General features: G+C 47.7%; 2 protein-coding genes across 5 annotated transcripts in view; both read left to right on the top strand.

Annotated features, from left to right (window-relative positions):
* The window catches only part of MMP17 (matrix metallopeptidase 17), a 56,988-nt gene extending 51,963 nt beyond the window's left edge, over nucleotides 1-5,025 (top strand). For all 3 annotated transcript variants that reach the window (XM_051633785.1, XM_051633786.1, XM_051633787.1), the window contains 2 exons: nucleotides 1,025-1,282; nucleotides 2,472-5,025. In XM_051633785.1, the coding sequence (XP_051489745.1) occupies nucleotides 1,025-1,282; nucleotides 2,472-2,800 (587 nt within the window). In that variant the 3' untranslated portion in view covers nucleotides 2,801-5,025. The remainder of the gene's footprint in view (nucleotides 1-1,024; nucleotides 1,283-2,471) is intronic.
* Nucleotides 5,026-6,234: 1,209 nt separating this feature from the next.
* ULK1 (unc-51 like autophagy activating kinase 1) overlaps nucleotides 6,235-18,930 on the top strand; it is a 96,833-nt gene continuing 84,137 nt past the window's right edge. Inside the window, exons 1-2 of one of the 2 annotated variants that reach the window (XM_051633777.1) lie at nucleotides 6,235-6,430; nucleotides 6,802-7,001. The gene's annotated coding sequence lies outside the window, so the exon portion shown is untranslated. Of the gene's footprint in view, nucleotides 6,506-6,801; nucleotides 7,002-18,930 lie in introns of both variants that reach the window. The other variant, XM_051633776.1, reaches the window with a different exon arrangement.

The raw sequence follows: 18,930 nt of genomic DNA, 5'->3' as shown, positions 1-18,930 counted from the left end.
GTGTGTTAGTCCTGCCTAGCTCCGAAGATTAAAATCAAGGTTTCCCTTCCAGCTATAAAATACTGACTCATTCTCTCTCCAGTGCAGTTCCTCTGATCCCTGGGCAGGAACCAAAGCACACAAATTACCCCGGCTGCTAAGGTTCTGCTGCTGATACATTGGCATGTATTTAAGTGCCTGGTCAGATTTTCTAGAAAATTAAGGATGAAAAGGTCTGATTTTTAAAATAGGCTGTGTGATACCCAAAAGGGCACTGCAGGCTCCCAAAGAGACATTGTACAAACAGAAACACCATCCCAGTGGTTAGAGGATTACGTAGGAATTTAGAGATCTGGGTCATTGTTCTGCCACAGACCATGGGCCTTTCATGTTGTGCTTCATTTTTATCAGAAAAAAACCCATATTAACAGTTCTTATCTGCCCAGGATAGGGCTGGGAGTGTGGCTGTGTAGGACACCTGAAGAAGAGTGAGCTGCTCAGATGGGATTTATCCAGCCCCTGTGCATCCTCAGGTTTCTTAAGACTCACAGGTCCTTCAGCTTCCCTGGCTCCAAATAGTGTGCCGATTTCTCTTCCAAAGTGGGACTACACTTTGCTTCTCAGGAGCTGAGTAGCAGGCAGGTAGAGCTCAACTTGCCCACAAAAGCTGCATGTAACTTCCTGCTTCTTGCAGCTGGGTATCAGGTAGAAATCAAAGGGGCAGAAACCCAAATGCCAACACCAAACTCATAAGGCAATGACTGCCCTAACTCTGCTGGTGTGTTGGTGTCCTGGGGCTGTCATGCCTGCAGCCCTTCGGAGCGATGCAGGGATGCTCCATGGAGAGCCTGACACTAAAAATACAGCCACTCAGAGATGCAGGTTCCCCATCAGGCTGCTGCCTTCCTCTCCCCATCCTTCAATGCCAAGAGCTCAGTCCTGAGGATTGTCACGGCAACAGATAACGAAACATCAGCTCATCTGCTGGAGAAAGCTGGTTGTGAAACAAACATGATTTTGCTCTGTGCTTCTTTCGTTTCCACAGGAGAGAGATACTGGGTCTTCAAAGATAATAATGTAGAGGAAGGATACCCACGGCCCATCTCGGACTTCGGTCTGCCGCCAGGAGGAGTCGACGCTGCTTTCTCCTGGGCCCACAATGACAAGACTTATTTCTTTAAGGACAATCTCTACTGGTGCTACGATGACCATGAGCGGAGGATGGAACCCGGCTACCCTTCAGAGACCATCCTGTGGAAGGGAATACCAAGCCCTTTAGATGATGCCATGAGGTGGTCAGATGGTGAGTCTATGCTGCTTCGAAAAGCACCAGAAAAAGACTCAGTGCTTCATTTGTACTTGAGCTGTAGCCCCTTGTTCAGTCCCTGCTGACAGAAAGTGCTCAGCCCTGGCTGGGATGACAAGCAAATGTCTGAAAGCTGAAGAGGGAGATGGGCCAAAGCCCCCCACACTCCTCACTAAAAGACTGTAATTTCAAGCAGGCAACAAAAATATCCTGAGGGCCTAATAATGTGACTTTATTGAAAGAGCACAGTTGCTGTTGTTTTGCAGTGTTTTTTATCCTAGTATGTGCTGGTTTGCTCTTCACTGAATTTGCTGTCATTGGATTTTTATCCAGATGTATTAGGCTGTGGACAGGATTTTTAAAAGCTGTGTTTTCCCAGAGTTACAGCTTATTTTCTGGGGATAAGATTTCTCAGTGGTTTCTACTTCCTGAAAAGACCACAAAAAAAATTGTTATGGGAGATGTTTAAAACCAGCTATTTGCTCACAGCAAAGTGGCACTTCTAGTTTTTATTTACTGCTGACCTAGGGGTGTAATAGCAGCCAATAAATCAGGCTGAGGGGAGGGATGTTTCCAGCAGCTTTTCAAACTGAATTTCTGAAGCAGGTAGGAGTCCTACATGAGTGTGGGACCTGCTTAAAGGATTCATAAACTCCCAGTTCAGAGTGGAAAAAATGCATCCAAGAGTGGGCTTTCAGGGCCCTGCCAGACTCAGGTTATTTATTTGAGCCCAGGAGTAACAGCGACAGCCAGGTCATTAATGGGAGGTAAGGTCTTCTTCAGCCTCACCATGCCCTGTTATAAAACTGTCCACTGATGGCCACTGAGAGATGTGTGTGGTGTTCTCAGCCATGGATTTACTAGAGCTTTTACCCTGCACACCATCAGTACAATGGGATGCAGCTGCTCTTAGACACACCATAGAAGAGGTGACATCTCACAGTGCACCTCCCACCTGTCTGGTGGCTCCTGCCTGCTGTGGGATCCCAGTTGGGTGTAGCATCTTTTAGAGCATCCCACCAGCAGACACTGTGCTCTTGTACTGAGAGGGTGTTGGCACCCAGCAGTGGTATCTGCTGCATGTGCCTCCTCTCCCTGGGGCTCAGCCGGGGTGGGAGTGCTCCTCTGCCCTTTTCACTGGGACCATCACCACTCATCTTGCCTGTGGCTTTTGATCTCTTCACAGGTGCAAGTTACTTCTTCAGGGGCAAGGAGTACTGGAAAGTGCTGGACAATGAGCTGGAGGCCCAGCCTGGCTACCCCCAGTCCATCGCCAGGGACTGGCTGGTGTGCAGTGACATGCAGTCCGACTCCCCCGAGGCAGCCGGGAGCAGCAGGACTGGGGCACGTTCCAAACCGGGGCAGCACGACGAGAGCCGCTCAGAAAACGGCTACGAGGTCTGCTCCTGCACCTCGGCTGCCCCACCCCTCCGGGCCTGCCCCGAGCTCAGACTGCCAGCCAGCCTCCTGCTGCCGGGGCTGTGGACAGCAGCACTGATCTGTGCAGCCCTATGACATCTCATCCCACCAGCAACACCACGCCATGGTGCTCCAGGGAGTGGAGATGGATATGATCCCAAGACCGTAACTGTTGCAAGCAGAAAAACATTCCTAGGAACATGCCAGTGAGGGGTTTGAATTCTCCATGAGAAGTGAACGGTGTTTTTTGACTTTATTTTCTTCTTAATTTTAGTTTAAAGGTCTAATACAGATTTTGAGTTCTGCACCTTCTTATTCCCCCATTCGGTTAAAGATGAGAGCAGCCTGAATTTAGAAATGTTCCGTAGGGATGTTTGCTTTGGATGTGTGAAGGTGGCAAACAAGGGAGGGGATGGATGGAACGGGAACAGAAGAGATGCTGCTGAGACAGATGGCAACATCCCAGAGGAAAGGCAGCAAGGCTGCAGGCGAGGGGCAGTAGTTAGATGGTGACACACGTAACATCCTGTTGTGTGTACTAGGTAGAAAGAAACTTTGACTCCACTAAGATTATCTGCAAGGTGATCATTTCGCTGTCAAACCTGCAGTGGTCACTGAGGTCTCAGTAACCTGGTATCAGTTTCTACAGGTCAGAAACACCTTTGCTGTTCAGAAGGCAGTGGAGCTTATCTTTGTATCCGAGTCAGTCAAATTTAGCAGTTGCTCTAATAAACTCTGGCTGCCCACACCACAATCTCCCAGTCCTCTGCCAGACCAAGCCTGCCACCTGCAGTGAGGTGCTGCCTTGCTGGTGCAGCCAGATGAGAAGCAATCACACCCACCACTCCAGCCTAATCCGTTCACATGAACTCCCACTCTTGGAGTTCCTGTTTCAGGTTGTTTTATGTTTTGGGAGGGATCAAGATGTATCACATTGATTTGTGACTCTCACGCCTGGCTGCTCTGCAGAGGATGGGCAGGGGAGAGAGATGCTGCACGTTCAGCCTCAGAACTCTTCTTAATGCCTCTGCCAGGAGCTTGCAGTGACAGAAGCAAGGTCAAGTGCTGTGTTAGGATGTTCCTGACTTGTTGGTTTTTTTCCCTGCTAATCCATTTTCTGTGGCATAATTTGGGCATCTGAGAGTCCCTGAAAGTGGTGAGTGTGTTGGAAACTGAAATAGGGGTGTCAAGAAGGCCAGGGTCCTCCAGTCTGTTGTTGTCAAGGGATGGTAAAGGAGAGAAATGAGCAGCAGCCTCTGGCACACTCTGTTCTTCTCTGCCCTGCTTCTGTAAAGCTCCTACAGAGATACTTCTTGCTGCCTCTGCCAGGGCCAACTCCTGGGGGAGAGCTGGCAGCAGGCAGGATGCTGCAGGCTGTGTCACTGTGACAACATGAGACCCAAGGCTGGGTCCCTAGCCCCACAGCCTGCCAGGACTTTAGCCACGGGGCCAGGCATAATGACAAGCCCTCCATGACACAGCAGGAAGGAGGTAAGAAGTGCACAGTTCCCTCCTGATAGGTAAAAGGGGTCACCTTGAGTTTCCCTCTCCGCTGTTTGCATTTTTAAATAGTCTCAATCATTCACAGGGTGCAGCTGTTTTCAGGACCATGTGCAATAGTGCAAAATTGTGAGGCATGTGTCAATGGAAACCTCCCATTAAACATCCCTTAAGAAAACAAAACAAAACAACAAACAATCCAAAAACCCTCACATATAGCAGCTCCTTCTGCTGAGTAAAGCTGCCTGTGGTGTTCCCACTTTCCAGTCTTGATCTGCTCACAGCAGCTCCACATCCCACCTCTGCCTGCCAGGCCAAGCAGGGGCTGCAGGAGCAGGACATTGTGTGTTGCCATCATGGGAGATGGGATTTTCCTTCTTACGTTGGCATCATTTTACTTCCTTCCCCCTTCTGAGTCACGAAGAAAAGGCTTTTAGTCCTTGCTGGGGTGACACTGCACGTATATCAGCATGTTACAGACTCCTTGGATATGAAGCCAGGTAGGAGCATCTTGGAGAAAACACCTGCTCCCTTTTTTGTTTGTTTGTTTGTTTTTTGTTTTGTTTTTTTGTTCTTCTATGAAATAAATACCTGGAAGCTGCACCTGAAGGTTAAGAGAAGGCAGGGACATGACTAACACTGCTCCCATGGCTTCTCCAGCCCAACCAAGGAGCCTGGTGTGGTGGCAAGGACTGGTGGCCCTGCAGCCATCCTGATGCGGTCACAGAGGTGCTGGGACCCACACTAACGGGACCTCAAGTTAAATGATGTCTATTCAACATGGGGGGGACTGTGATTTATAAATAAAGCCTGTGGAAGGGCTTCCAGGATGCTCTCCTCTACTTCAAATTATGCATTTAGGTGACCAGAAACGGAGCAGGAAGGGGGGCTCCGCTGCTGCCAGACACCCCTGGGGGAGGGTGGGGAAAGGCCGCGGTCCCCTCCCGGCGTGGGCTGCTCAGCCGCTCCCTCGGCCCCTGCCGGGGGGAGGATGGAAGCGGGAGCCGAAGCGTTTCCCGTTGGGGTTGCCGGGGCACCGGGAGCAGATGCCAGCGGCACAAAGCCACCGTTCGTGGCCGGTGGTGCTCAAGGGGCTGCATCCCCCCTCCCTCCCCACGGGGACACAGCCGCTCCGCCCGGGGGGAGCGGTGTGGAGACACCGGGGAAAGGGATCGGTGCTTTACCGACCCAAAGCAGCAGCCCGTGCCCAGCAGGGTGGGGGCTTCAGGCACCCGGCGGCGGGGGGGAGGCTGAGAAGGGTGCGGGGGCCTCTCGGCTCGCACGGGGTGACTCTGCAGCCCCCCCGGGCTCGGGGTGCGGGGACTCCCCGGCAGCTCCGGCTCTTGGGCAGAGGCGGTAGGTGCGCAGCACAGCCCCTGGGAGCTGGCAGCTTGGGTTTTCCCCTGCGGCCGGGCTCCCCGCGGGTTCTGCTGGGTCTAGGCAGCGTGGGCACTGCCTCTGAGGGGGGCTGGACCCCTTCCCGGGGAGCAGAGCCCTCTCCCGGGCCCCGCGGAGGTGGGAAGCCTCGGGCCGGGCGCGGCCGCAGGGGGACGGCAGAGGCAGCCGCTGCCGGCCCCAGAGCCCTGCCCGCCTGGCCCAGCTCTCCGGCGGCTTGAAAACAAGAGCGTGACACACAGATGCCGTCTCTGCCCTCGCAAGCCTTGCTGGAGCTCTGCACCGCCCCTGTGCCTGGATCCCTCCGGTCCTGCGCTGAGCCCCAGGCTTGGCTCCCCTCCACTGCAACACCCTCGGTCTTGGCTGGAAAAGCCACCTCCACGCTCAAAAAAAACACGTAATAAATAACTTGAGCATCATATTCCTGCTGTATATTGGCTAGTCTGGTTATTTTTCGACTACTTAAATTCTCAGAGGATTTTGTGTGGGCATTTCGAAGTTGAAATATTTCCTTCTCCTATGTCATAGGAGGGACAGGACTTGAAAGGGGGAGGCACCGGCCACCTGAACCCACCAAGGATTTAAAGCTGAGCAGCAGGGTGTAAGGCAGCCAGACTTGCTGGGGCTGGCTCCAGGGCTCCAATCAAGGTTTTTCCTGGCTCTCACTCCCATCCTCAGGCTAAACCAGCCCTTGAGGGCTTTTCTGGTTTGCTACCATAAAGAGAAGAAGACAAAAAAGCAAAGAGTGAGGTGGCCAGGAACAGTTTTTGAATGACAAAGTACTACTTGGATTGAGAAAAAAACCCATGTCATCTGAGACAAGGCATTGAGGTAACAGCTTCAGAAACACGTTGAAGTTATTGAGAAGAGACTCATCTTTACTTGCTGATTCAAATCATAACACAGGTGTGTGTGCCACAAAAAGTTCCTGCCTTCCATAGCCTCCCTGGAGCTGAGGGGAAGACTCTCAGCTCTTACTTTGGAAGGTTTTTCTAAAACAGGACTTTCTGCTTGGTTAAGAATGACATTTCTCCCCTCAACAACCCAGTTTAATCAGAAAAAGCCCTTGTACAGCAAAGCAGGTGTTGGGGATCAGCCCCACAGCTCAGGTGGAGCTGCTCTGGATGATGCCCTATATCAGCAGGTGGGTACCTGCTTATAAACCTTCCTGCCTTGCTGGAGCTCTTTTTTTGCTTCTCTAGATGGCAGTTTGGGAGGGGACAAGCACCAGATCTGCCTCCAGCCCTGATGTCTTGCTGTCTTCTGCCTCCTCTGCTTGGTGAACATGGTGTACAAGCTGGGGCTGAGCCTGATGCTACTGTAAGGAGCAGAAGCAAGCCCAAGGGATATTTTGTCCAGTGGAAGGGGTTTGTCCTGGCTCTCCATGTCCCAGCAGTTCCCGGTAAGCTTGGTGCTGTGGGTTGCTTACTTGCTTTTCTCCGAAACTTTTGGACAGGGGGAGTTGGCTGGCCTCAAGGGGCAGGAACAGGCCAGGGGGAGGCTATAGGACAGCCAAAAATAGGCAGTACATAGCTGAGTAACAGCCTATAAGAAGACCAGCTTGGGCTAAGAATAGGAGAGAGTATTAAAGCTTGATGGCATGTGGAGGATTTCTGTAGGCATGTGCTAGGGCTGTAACTGGGAAAGCAGAGGGGCTGACTCTGGATATTCTGCAGTACAAGTGAATACTGATCTTGTGGCACTAATGAAATTGTTGCAAGAGCTGCCAGAGCACCTCCCTGTCCTCCATACAAATTTCTGGTCTCTGGTTTAAAAAAACAAACCCCACCCTCTGGGATTTATGATGCTGTCAGCAGCGAATCCCTAACTCAGCATTAGATTCTGGTGGGCTTATTTCTCCATGGTCTAGAGGGATCTGGGTTTCTGCACGCCCAAAGCAGTCAAATAAAATGAGACCCATGTCTGGCTTTCACAGGGACAATGATTAGTCTGCTGTGAGCAGCTTTCAGCAAGCACATCTTGGCAGGAGAAGAGCTGCATTAAGAACAGGGCTGCTTTGTTGTGGTGAGGACAAGACTTCACAAGCTTTGCAAGGATCTGTGTTGAGACTTATGGGTTGTGCTGCTTGGGTTGTGGCAACTCATCTTTGGGCTTCATGCAAGGAAATGCACATTGCAGGGAGGAGCCTTCCCACCCCACATCTGACAAGCAGAACTGAGCCCATGTGCTGTACAGCTGGAAACCTTGGAAGCAAGAGGGTCTCACTCTGGATCAGACATTTGGTCTGTTTTATTCTGTCAGAACAAGAAGAGGGTTTTGGGACGATGATTGCAGAAGCCTGTTTGTATGCAAGGCCTTTCCACTAAATTTCAAATTATGGAAATACCCTATTTTGCTTCCCACTCCAGCTATACTGAAGAAACAGCCAAGCCAGGATGGTCCCCAGAATGTTCTTCCTGTGGAGGAGGTCAGGCAGTTTAGAGGTTACAGGGCAACTCAGTGACAATGTCTCCTTTTTCCTCTCAACCTGAGAACTTGATGGTTATTCTGGATCTGAATCTGGTTTTGACCAGCGAACAGAAAACTATGATGTTTGGTGGTATTCATGTAGCAGTTGTCCATCATCAGCTCTCTTAAAATGCCACAGCCATCTTGCACTCTGCAACTCCCTCTGCCCCTGGGGACTTGTTGTGCTACTTGATGTCTACTTGGATGACAGCTACACACTGCAGGCTTCAGCTCCTGTGTGTCAGTGAGGAGGCAGCATCATGGGATGGGTTTGCTTGTTTCTGAAGTTGCCAGGTAATAGAGCAACTGTGGCCAATGAGGACTGGTTGGGTGAAGCCTCTGAGCAAAGTTCATGGGTAGGGGTTTCTACGCAAGTGGTGGCAACTCCTTGCCCCATTGCATCCCTGTGGTTGAACTTATTTGAAGTGTCTTCATTAATGTTCAAATCCAGGCTCTTGACTGTTCTAATTTTCTGAGCACGCAGAAGCAAAGGACTCAGCGTTTTGCAGCAATCACCTGCTTTTACCCTCCCTTTTTCCACTACTGTGTTTCATCCTCCCTTTTTCCTCATCTGTTGTCACAAAGTTCTCTCCCCATTGCAAATACACACAGGTCAGGCTCGAGCTGATTGTCTCTTAGGAAAAAAGATCCTAGAACTCTGCAGGTATATGTGGTTAGTGAGCACCTCGTTCCTCTGTACAATGGATGACTGCCACCTATCAGAGGATGGTATGACCTCAGCCCAGGGTCATGAATCTTATTCCTGCTTTTCTCAGCCCTGTGCATCAGAGGGGGGCAGATATTTGACTTCCCAGGGAGGAGAGAGCTTTCCTCATACTTAGCAAGAGATTGCACAGCAATCCCATGTCCAATCTCTGTCATACCCTCCCTTCTGTGATAGGGGATGTGAGAGGAGCACTCTGAGCTGTCCTTGCCATGTGAGTGCAGCTTGCAGTAGGTTTTGTCCAGAGAAAGGACACGGATTTCTCATAAGAAACACAATGTTTCGTGTAGGTTGCTGAGTCTTACCCTGAAAGCTAAGGGTGAATTGGGAGACAGCAGCTCGTCAGGAATGCATTTTCTTAATCTCTGTTGGCTCTAGAAGGTTTTCATGATTATGTGCAACCAAGATAAACAAATGAGATCAGAAACCCCCTAAGCAAAAGCCATGCTCAGGCGAGTAGAGCTTTGCAAGGCCCATGCTAATCCTGTTCTGCAAAGCACAAGCCAAACTCTTGGCACTTCTTGCCTTCACAGGAATGAAGCCATGTCCCTGCTAGCCTCCCTCTCCTTCGAGGGTTCTGATGGGCCCTACCTCTCTAAGCTCTTCTCCCTGCAAGCCTGCCAGGGGAGCAAGCTCATGGCTGCCCTTGGATGCCTGCTTCTAATTAGTTTCACACTGGCAGCATAAGGCAGTGAAGCCTGGTTGTTATTCTTAACCCCTGGGTCAAGCAAGGTAGCAGTGATGTAATGGAAGAACTTGGCTCTGCACGCTGTCATGGCAGCTCTGAAGAATGGCTCATCCATCAACTGCCCCGTTGGGATCTATCTGCACTCAAACTTGTGTCATCCTGTTTGTTGCTGCAAAGGGGGGTGGCCCCACTGCTTCTGTTCTGCTGGTCTTCCACTGGCATTGGTTGTTTCTCATCAGCAAAATGAAATGTTCTCCCCTACACTGCCCAAAACCATTATTTCCTGTTGTCCATCCTGCTGGGAGCCAGCACAAGCTTCTCTGCTTTCCACGTTACAGTGAGTGCAGGGCTTTGTGCTTTGCCCTGTTCCATCAGTTCCTTTGGTGTGGCCAGGCTGAGGTGACTGTAGCTGTGTTAGCTGATACCCCTACAGATCCTGGGCAAAGCAGTCCAAGGATAATGTCTCTCCTTCCATGAGTATCTGAGGACTGCTACAGACTGACTTGGTGAGCGCTTGCCAGGTGACACTGATCCTTAGCAAGATCCTTGGGTCCCGATAGGAGGCTGCCAAGAGAAACAGCCTTGCCAAATATCTGAAGGAGCTGCTTTACCAGCTCTTCAGAAGTGCCTTTCTCTGCTGTGTTCCCAAAGCATTAGGAATTGCTCTAATGTTATCCTGAGCCTTAAGAACACAAAGTGTTAATTCTGCTCTGCTTCCTACCTGCTTGTCTGTGTCACTAAGGAAGAGCAAACAAAAACTTGCCAACAGACTCCACCAAAAGGCAGAGCCGTGTGAGCGCCTGCCTGGCCTTGCAAGGCACCTGTTTATGTACACACTATCTCCAGCTTTGTTTGGACTGGTCTGGACTGTGCAGGTGTGCCCAGAGGAGTTCCTGGGAGTGTAATCGTGTTGCAGATAGCAGAGGGAAAGTGCAGTATTGTTCTCTGCCTGTGGTCAGGGCTCTCACCTCAGGTGAACCTGGCTTCTGAAGCCTGCTGGCGTAGATGGATGTGAAGAGCTCTGTCAAACACTAAGGAATAATTAAAATGCCTATCAGAGAATATCCATCATACCAGCACACTTCTGAAGGCTGGTATTTTGGGTTGCTGTTCCCAGTGCTGCAGAAGAAGCAGAGCTACAGTAGAAGACCAGTCTGTGCAGCTCTTGTGTCTGGTTGAGCCCATATTTATGGGCAGAGCAGCAAAGACAATGTTCTCTTGCACCTTCACCTTCACTTCTTTCCTCTTAAAGCCAGGAGTGGTTTTTTAATGTCAGAACAAAAACCTAAATGCAGTAGTTAGCAAACCATGCTGAATTAGGGCAGGTGAGCAGTGGGAAAAATATTAGAAGATAACTCTGGCTTTGCCTTTTATATTGATTGCAAGTTATGTCACTAAGGTCTCATTCTCCTTTCTAGCTTAGCAACTCTTTGTGATTGCTGGTGAAATCCAGCACCAGGAGGGAGAGCGAAGCAGCAGCCAGCTGGGGAGATGGTGCCTTCACTGGTGCTCCTTGGCTTGGTCCTTGTCCCCTGTACAAATGCATGTTACTGGTCACTGATGTCTGTGGTGAGTGTTTGTCTCGAGGGCTTTCTCCTGAACCCTTTGCTTGGTGTTCTTGAGCTTCCCTTCTTGGGCAACGAGCCAGGGAATCAGGCCTATCAACAGAGAGGTTGTTTGTTTTTCCACAGGCAGTTTAAATTGCACCAGTGTTATCAGTGAAACCAAGTCTGCCTTGGCCCTCTTGATTTGCAGGTGGTAGAGGCTGATCTGTTGCTCCTCTGCTTTTTGAGGATGGGAGACATCTGGCATGAGTTCCCAGCACCAAACACATGGTGACCACACTGCAAACTTGTAAAACTCCTTGTAAAGACAAACCTGCCCTACAACAGCAGTGCTTTGTGTTTGGACTTGTGGCAGATGTAAAAATGGATGGGAGGGAGCAACTGTGTGGTCATGGAGCTGGGGTGACTGGGCTACCAGTGGTCCTGCCCTCACTCTGAACTAAGGACAAGAAAATGCCATTGTTTTGAATGGTGCTGCTTGTCTGGTTAATGCTCTGGCCAAGTGGGATGTGACCAGGCTGGAGCAGTTTTAACGAAGGTCCAGGGTTGCTGCTGGACTACCTGGATTTTTACTCACACCTGGAGTCTTCTGGTGGCCAGTTCAGTTCTCATACCCTCACAGGTGGAGGATTTATGCACTGGAATTTCTGCCCTGTGCTGCTCCTCATGATCAACAACCACCCTTGATCTGCACCCTGATATAAGGCTCCAGGAACCAACTCGCCTTGCCTTGATAAAACTGCCCATGCTGGTGCTCCAGCCCATGTGCAAGCCCTGCCTTCCCTGTGTGCCAGATTCAGCTCAGACCCAGCTCTGGCTCTATTGCTTCTCCCATCCTAGCAAAAACAAATGCAATCTGCTCGTGTGCATCCTGTGAGAGCCCTGCCAGGGACAAAGAGGAGTTCAAATATTTGCCTGGGGTTGTTACTCTTTCCATTCGGGCGATAAATGACAGGCTTCCGCAGAGGCTTTTGGTGCTGAGTGCAGGATTTCCACTGCCCTGGCTCCAGCTCCAGAACCCCACCAAGATGAAAAACTTACAATCAACAGTTGGCTTTTAACTTGCGGGGGGAATGTCCGAGGGCGATTGAAATATAGCCTTTTAAATGTGCTTGGTTTTTTTAATATTGAAAAAATATCATCAGACTTTCCCTGTGTTAGATGGAAAGTGCCTGGTCTGTGTTCAGTTTCCCACATGAGAATTTCACTGTGATCTCTGGAGCTCTGATACTGATTTCAGACCTAGAGCCTGGGATGCAAACTGTCTGCACACACATTTCAGAGCTGCATTTCTTTGGGAAGTCCCAAGCTCAAAAGCCATGTAGAAGCCTGAGGTTTCTCTGGGACTAGAGCTCTTATTTCCCTTTGACTGAACTGATCAAGGGGCCAAAGATTTCTGCTAACTAATTAATCAATGAACTTCAGGTCTCTACTTCTTGGTATCTAGGAGGCTTCATCACTTGGCAGACCTGGGAACTGAATGGTGAAACAGTCCCAGGTGTATGAATTAGCTCAGAAAATGAGCTGATTTGGTGTATTCCCAAGAAAGCCCCCACTGCTCTGGTTTTGTGGGATCTGCTTGGCTCTGTGAACTGGTGTTGGTTGTGGAGCAGGGATCCACGGCACTGGAAGGGAGAGAGGATGTTTCTGCCCTGGGGCAGAATTCATGCTGCACCTGGGCTCTGTTCAGAGGGACAGGCATGAAGTGCTGATAGCACTTTGGCTGTAAAATGACCTGGGAATGTCTCCAGAGTGTTTTGGTAGGATATGTAAGCAATTTTTTCCAATTCTTGCAAAAAGTTTTGTAATCTGTGGCAAGTCTTGATCCGTAACTGGATGGTGTGTTTCAGTAGTCCAGGCCTGGAGATCTCCATGTGCTTTTCTTTGAATTTTACTTTTTCTCTTTTTCCCCCCACCTTCCTTGGTTTGTCTTTTTGTATTACTTTGGTTCTTCCTTCATGCCCAGAAAGTCACAGTGCTGCCAGCCTTTCCTAGCATCAGTCTGGACCAGATAACTACCTGTGCTTGATGAATTCTGATTGCCTTCTTAAGTTAATTTGGTATTTTCCATTAGCCCCACCCTGAGTTTTCTGGCACAGAAATTTCTTATCAAGAATTCATTAGCCCTGAAACCTAAAGGACTGACTCTTCAGGTTTACATACTCTCTATCCTCACCATCTCTTTGTGTTGTGCTTTAGAAGGTATCACTAGTGTTGCATTTTACACAGCAGGCAGTAATCCCCTAGTATTATAACATAAAGTTAAATCATCTCTACTTCAGGTGACTGAAAAGCTGTGAAAAACATCAAGAGCTTCAGGAAAAAAAAAGAATCAAACTAATATCAGAGACAAAGCTTTTTTTGCCTTTATATATATATTTTTTTTTTGGTCCTATTCATTATATGCAACAGAGACAAGAAGTATTGTTAGAGTCTGCTTCAGCTGCTGTCTCTGTTTCCAGAAAGGATTCACTCTGGCAGTCTCTTTAAACTCCCTCCTTACTTAGGTCACTTCTGAGATCATGTAGGAGCTGAAGAATCTCCCAGAAGCCTGCTTGTCTTAGTGCTCTGTCCTGTTTTGCTTCTAGGCTCAGCCTGATGCTTGACAGTCACACTTACTGGGGCTGTAATACAAGTATGTATTAAAATATTGCAGGCAGAGAATATAGTGTCTATGTAAGTAGGCACTGTATTTCCCACACTAGAAATGCTTAAGTTCAATTTATTAGCCTAGCCTGACCCTAACATTTGCTGACTGACACCTCTGAGAAGTGGGTAGCAGAGGTCTATATCTTTTATTGCCCTTGGGTCTGTAGCTCTGGCAGTGGGTAAACATCAAAGACACAAGGGTACAAGGAGATAATTTTGCTTAATATTTTTCCTCTTTCAAGATAAATGAAATACAGGTTTAAAACAAACCCTTTGTAGTGGCTACGTATGCATCACTGTATATTTAAAAAGTTGATAAGAGTTCTTGCCATCAGCACAAGGAGTACAGTTGGAAACTTCCTGGAAAACACATGTACACAACAAACCTGTTACAATGAGCTGCATGATAAGAGAGATTACACTTCAGTGAAGTTAGCAGGTGAACAGTGAAGAGACCATTGTTTCTTGGAAAATAGGAGAAGGAAAAAGCAGCTGTTATGTAAGTCAGCAATATATAAACTGTGGGGGTTTTTGTTTGGTTTTTTGTGGGGTTTTTTTTGTGTAGTTACAAAATAGATTTAACACTGGCTTAAATCATCACACACTATGAATCTGGAACATCTTCATTACTTATGTTCTCCTGAAATTTTTCACCTTTTTCCTGTGCCAGAGGTGTCAGGCAGGCATTCTGGCAGCCCTGTAGTCCAGCAGCCCAGTGGTTCTTCACTCCCACTTGCAATCTCTGTCACTCCAGTGAGGAGGTGTTTGTATTGAAACAGTTGAATGTTGACAAGATTGTTCTCAAACACTGAAGAGCTGGCAAGAGCTTTGCTGAAGCAGAGCCACGAATGGCCAGCCTACATCCCAAATGTGGTGTGCTCTTCAGGAGCAACCAGTAGGAATGCTAAATAGCTCCCTGCTGCTGCCATGCATGGAGATGCCTTGACATGTAAAGCTGGTGATGAGCAGGGCAGGCAGGACGTTCCCTGTGTGATGCAGGTGGCTCTGGCTCCTCTGTATCATGAGGGAACTGGCTAAACCATTACAAGGAGGACACTTGATTCATTGTGTAACAACACATGCTCTATGATTCAGATTAAGATTATACTTCTGTTGTTAAAATGGTATAATTTGCCCCAGGGCCTATCTGTGCATGGTCTTTCTATCTGAATCCAACCACACAGAATTTCTCTGATCAAATTAGGCAGGTTGGTTTGACATGGGTGTGTCTGTGGGTGGCAACTCTCAACCTCAGTGACAGCACTGACTTGCAAAGCCTGATGACATTTGTATTTTGTTTATGGTGTGTATATATACATTATATATTTCTTTAAATGCTGTTGGGATGTCCTACTTGGATATGGGGGACCCTTCCTCTGAAGCTCACTATAAAAAAAACTAAACCTCCCATCTGCAACGGCACAACCCTCCCAGCCCTCTGACACATGCAATGCTCAGGGTGAATATGCATGCATGGGAGAAAATGAGTGTGTGTCTTGCTAGGGCTGTTCTTCCTGCTCATACACAATTGCTTTTTCTGTGCAAGAGTCACAGGGACAGCCCTTCTGTGCCTCATACAACAGTTTGTACCCATACAGGCATCAGAGATTCTTTATCATGGCCTTAATTTGGTGTCCTGTGACACATGACACTGATGCCACAGTGGTTACACGTGTCTTTCAAGCTGATTCTCTCCCTAAGCATGTCTGCTGGCAGCAGCAGGTCCTCTGCTGTCACAAGTCAATATAATTGCAATTGCTTCATCTGGCTGAAGCTCTAGGCTGCTATAGGAGTGTGACATTAAGTATGGTTGAGTATAGTAATAAAGCACATGACCTGAGGACTATGAAGTGCTTGGAGTTTTTCAAGAAAGGTGCTGTTAGTGAAAAGATTAAGACTGTTGACAGAAAAATCTCCTTCTCAGTATAAACCCTGAGGTCTGAAGGAAGTTATGCCAAGCAAATCCTAGTCTTATAAACTACAGGATAATGTCATCAAAAAGCCAGCAAGTTCTCTTAAATAATTCCAGTGTTCCTTTCTTTCCCCTAGATGCCATTTAAACTCTATTCTAGTGTCTATTTTTCTTCTTTATTCATCATACATTGCTTCTGAAGGAGAAAGTCTCTTAACTTGTAATCAGTATTGTTGGAACTATACAATGTAAATTATTAAAACCAAACTGACTGTTTCAAGTGTAAAAGGTATTGTATTGCTCCCTAGACTTGAGTCTGCAGTATTATGACTATACAAGAGAATTCAAACAATCCCATTAGGATATACCCAGATATGTTAAGGGTCAGGCAGAGACTAAATGCTAAATTAAAAATAATGGGGCACTTTCTATCCCCTTCAAGTCCCACAGTGATCAAACTTTCCACTGCCACCCCCTTTGTGCTCCTCTGGAATGTATACCTGTTCAACTAGCAGCATCCCAGGCCTTTCTATGGCCTCTGCTTCTGCACTTGATCATCAGCCCCCACAATACTCAAGGTATTTCAAACTCTGCAGTTCCACTCACCCTATTTTACAGAGAGAAAAGAGGCACAGAGGAATTGGAGAAGTTTGTCTATTTTAATTTGCCAGCATGATTATCTCTTTGTAGTTGCAGAGATGCTCAGAGCTTCCCAGGAAATCCATTGCAAAGCAGGGAACATGAATGCACCCAGGACCCCTGTACCCTGTGTTCAGACTCCCCTTCCATGCCCTGTCCATAGAGTCAGGCTATTTATGTTACAGGGTCAAGCAAGTGTATAACATTTTGGCAGAAGGGGAGGCAGTTAACCTTGTTTACTGTATTTTATCAGGTGGTTCATTTAAGGCTACATTCTGGTTTCCATGTAATTTGCTGATAAATTCTGTTAATTTGCAGTAGAATGAAAGGGAACTGGATTTAAATATAAGCTAGTGTTAATAGCTTGTTGCACGTGGGCATGTTCTCTGTAACTGGATTATATTAATGTTGCTATTCAAGCCTTGAAGCTGCAAAAAGTGTCCCATCCTAATTACATAACCTCAGCTGAGGTCTCTTGGTAATAAGTGAGTGGATAAAACTCTTCCTTACACATTTCTGAAGAGTCAGAAAGAGGATGTTGGTATCCTGCTTATTATGCCATGTTAATTTTAAAAGGCTCTTGTCAACCAACAACCCAATAGCTTGTCTTCCCTCTGGGTTTTGTTAGGTTAATCCGTGAGTCACAGAATATTTTACTACAATTTCATGAGTCATGGGAAAGCTTCACAGACCTCATAGTTCTGGATGATCTTGCTGTCTGGCACTGCTAAGTCAGGTGTCTTCCCAATGCCTGGATATACATCCCAAATGCATCCTGCAATATTTTATAGTTTCAGTAAAATTAAGATCTTCTCCTGGGAAATAGTAGGGTTAACCTGGCATATCAGTAGAACAGCTCTCACAGCTTGTACCTAGCTGTGGAGAGGGCATTTGCTAAGGAGAGAATTCCTAAATCAGGGTTAGCCTCTTTCCTTTTGCTTTCATACAGGAGTTTGTTTTTATTTGAGATTGTACCTTGTTCCATTTGACAAAGGGCAAATGCCAAGATGTGTACATTTCTGATCTTTAACTGGGTGTAACCATCACTGCGTTACAGTTGCTCCCAAAATCAAAGTAGTACAGAAATAATTATGAGAAGTTACATCTTCAAAGACCTTGCAATTTACATAGATGAGGGAAAGGAATAAAGAGCAATCCAGGGCAGCTAAGTACCTAAATACCTCTCAGAAATGCATCTCTGATTTGTCAGGCAGGAAGTCAGCAGTTAGATATCTTCAATTCCAGTCAAGTTCTTCAGGTTAACTGCATTTCTGGGCAATACCTACATGGATTCATGGAGCAGAGAGCTTGGATGTGGAAAAAAAGAGGAAAAGAGAAGAAAATCAAGTTAAAAGGAACTCTTATTTCATTATTTCCTTGCACTTGGGTCTTTCTCTGCTGTGGGGCAATAAATGCTGGGGTACAGACATTGGCAGGCCCGACATATTAGCAGATCAGTGATTTTATTTTTTTATATAAAATTACTTTGCACTAAAAAAACTACAGAAACTTCTCTGTTGCTCCACTGGAAACTTTTCTTCCCTGCCACTTGTTGCTTTGGGCTTCTGTGCTGGAGAAATGTCCTTCTGGTTTCCTAGAAAAGTGCAAGGACGAGGGATCATTGCTTTGGAGTGTTGCAATGTGGGTACAGATCCCAGCTGCTCACTTCCACAAACAGCAGTGCCCAGACCCACTGCAAGGTGCATCTGTGCCCAATTTTACATTTTAGTGAGGCAGCCTGTCCTTGTCAGTTGAAAAAGCTGGCTGATAACAGAATGAGCTTGAGTGTTTTTTTTCCCCCCACGTGCTCTTTCCTTGTATCCGTAGGAGTGGGAGGAGGATGATAACTTCCAAGGCCTCAGTTAGGAGGAACTGCTCATCTTGGGCTTTTAGGGAGAGAAACTCTCAGCCTCTGCCCAAAACCAGAACACTGGAGGCAAATCACAAAGGGGGGGAGAGCTGGTGTGACGTAGCTTGCTTGTCCAAGGCCACAGTTTGACCTTGCCTGTGTTCTTCCTGCCAGATGTTTGCCTAACCTGTCCCAGAAAGGCTCCAGCAGTGACAGGGCTCTGCTGCCCAGGCAGCCCAAGGAAGAGAGCTCCTTCATTGCTGCTGAAGCTCATTATGTCTTGTCCTATCTCCAGTGGACATTCCTCACTGTTACAGCTGTTACTTACATATGTGTGTAAATAAAGGAAACCATCATTTCTGCCCTGGCTTTATGTGAGATGAGTAAGGCCTTAGCTGGAGGGATGCCTGCTTGAAATTGTATATGCTACTGGTCTGCTTGAACACACAGACATTTCCAAGCCAATTAGTCATAAGAAAGTTTCATTAACAGTGTCTTCCCAAAGCAAAGCTGAAAGGTTGCTGGAAGCCTTCAGCCAGACCTGGTGAGCTGGTCCCAGGCACAGGGGACCCAGCCATGCCTCCCCTCCCCAGGGGCAGCTGTGCTGATGCACCAAGCCCCAAAAAGAGTCCAGCTGCAAATAAAATGCCTAAAAATCCTATTTTTAAGATATGACAGGTCTTCGAATTGCCAGGTGACAGAGAGGGAGAAGTGACTGTTCCTATAAGCCTGCACTCTTCTGCAGTTCTTTGCCGTAACCCAGCAGGGAAAGGGTGTTAAACCTGCTCTCAGATGAGCAGGTTTTGGAGCAGGAAAAACAGTGAGGTCTCTGATTC

The sequence above is a fragment of the Apus apus genome, chromosome 16 (assembly GCF_020740795.1).
Source record: "Apus apus isolate bApuApu2 chromosome 16, bApuApu2.pri.cur, whole genome shotgun sequence".
NCBI classification, from domain to species: Eukaryota; Metazoa; Chordata; class Aves; order Apodiformes; family Apodidae; genus Apus; species Apus apus.
The sequence above is the reverse complement of the archived record's forward strand: the minus strand, read 5'-3'. Positions and strand labels throughout refer to the sequence as shown.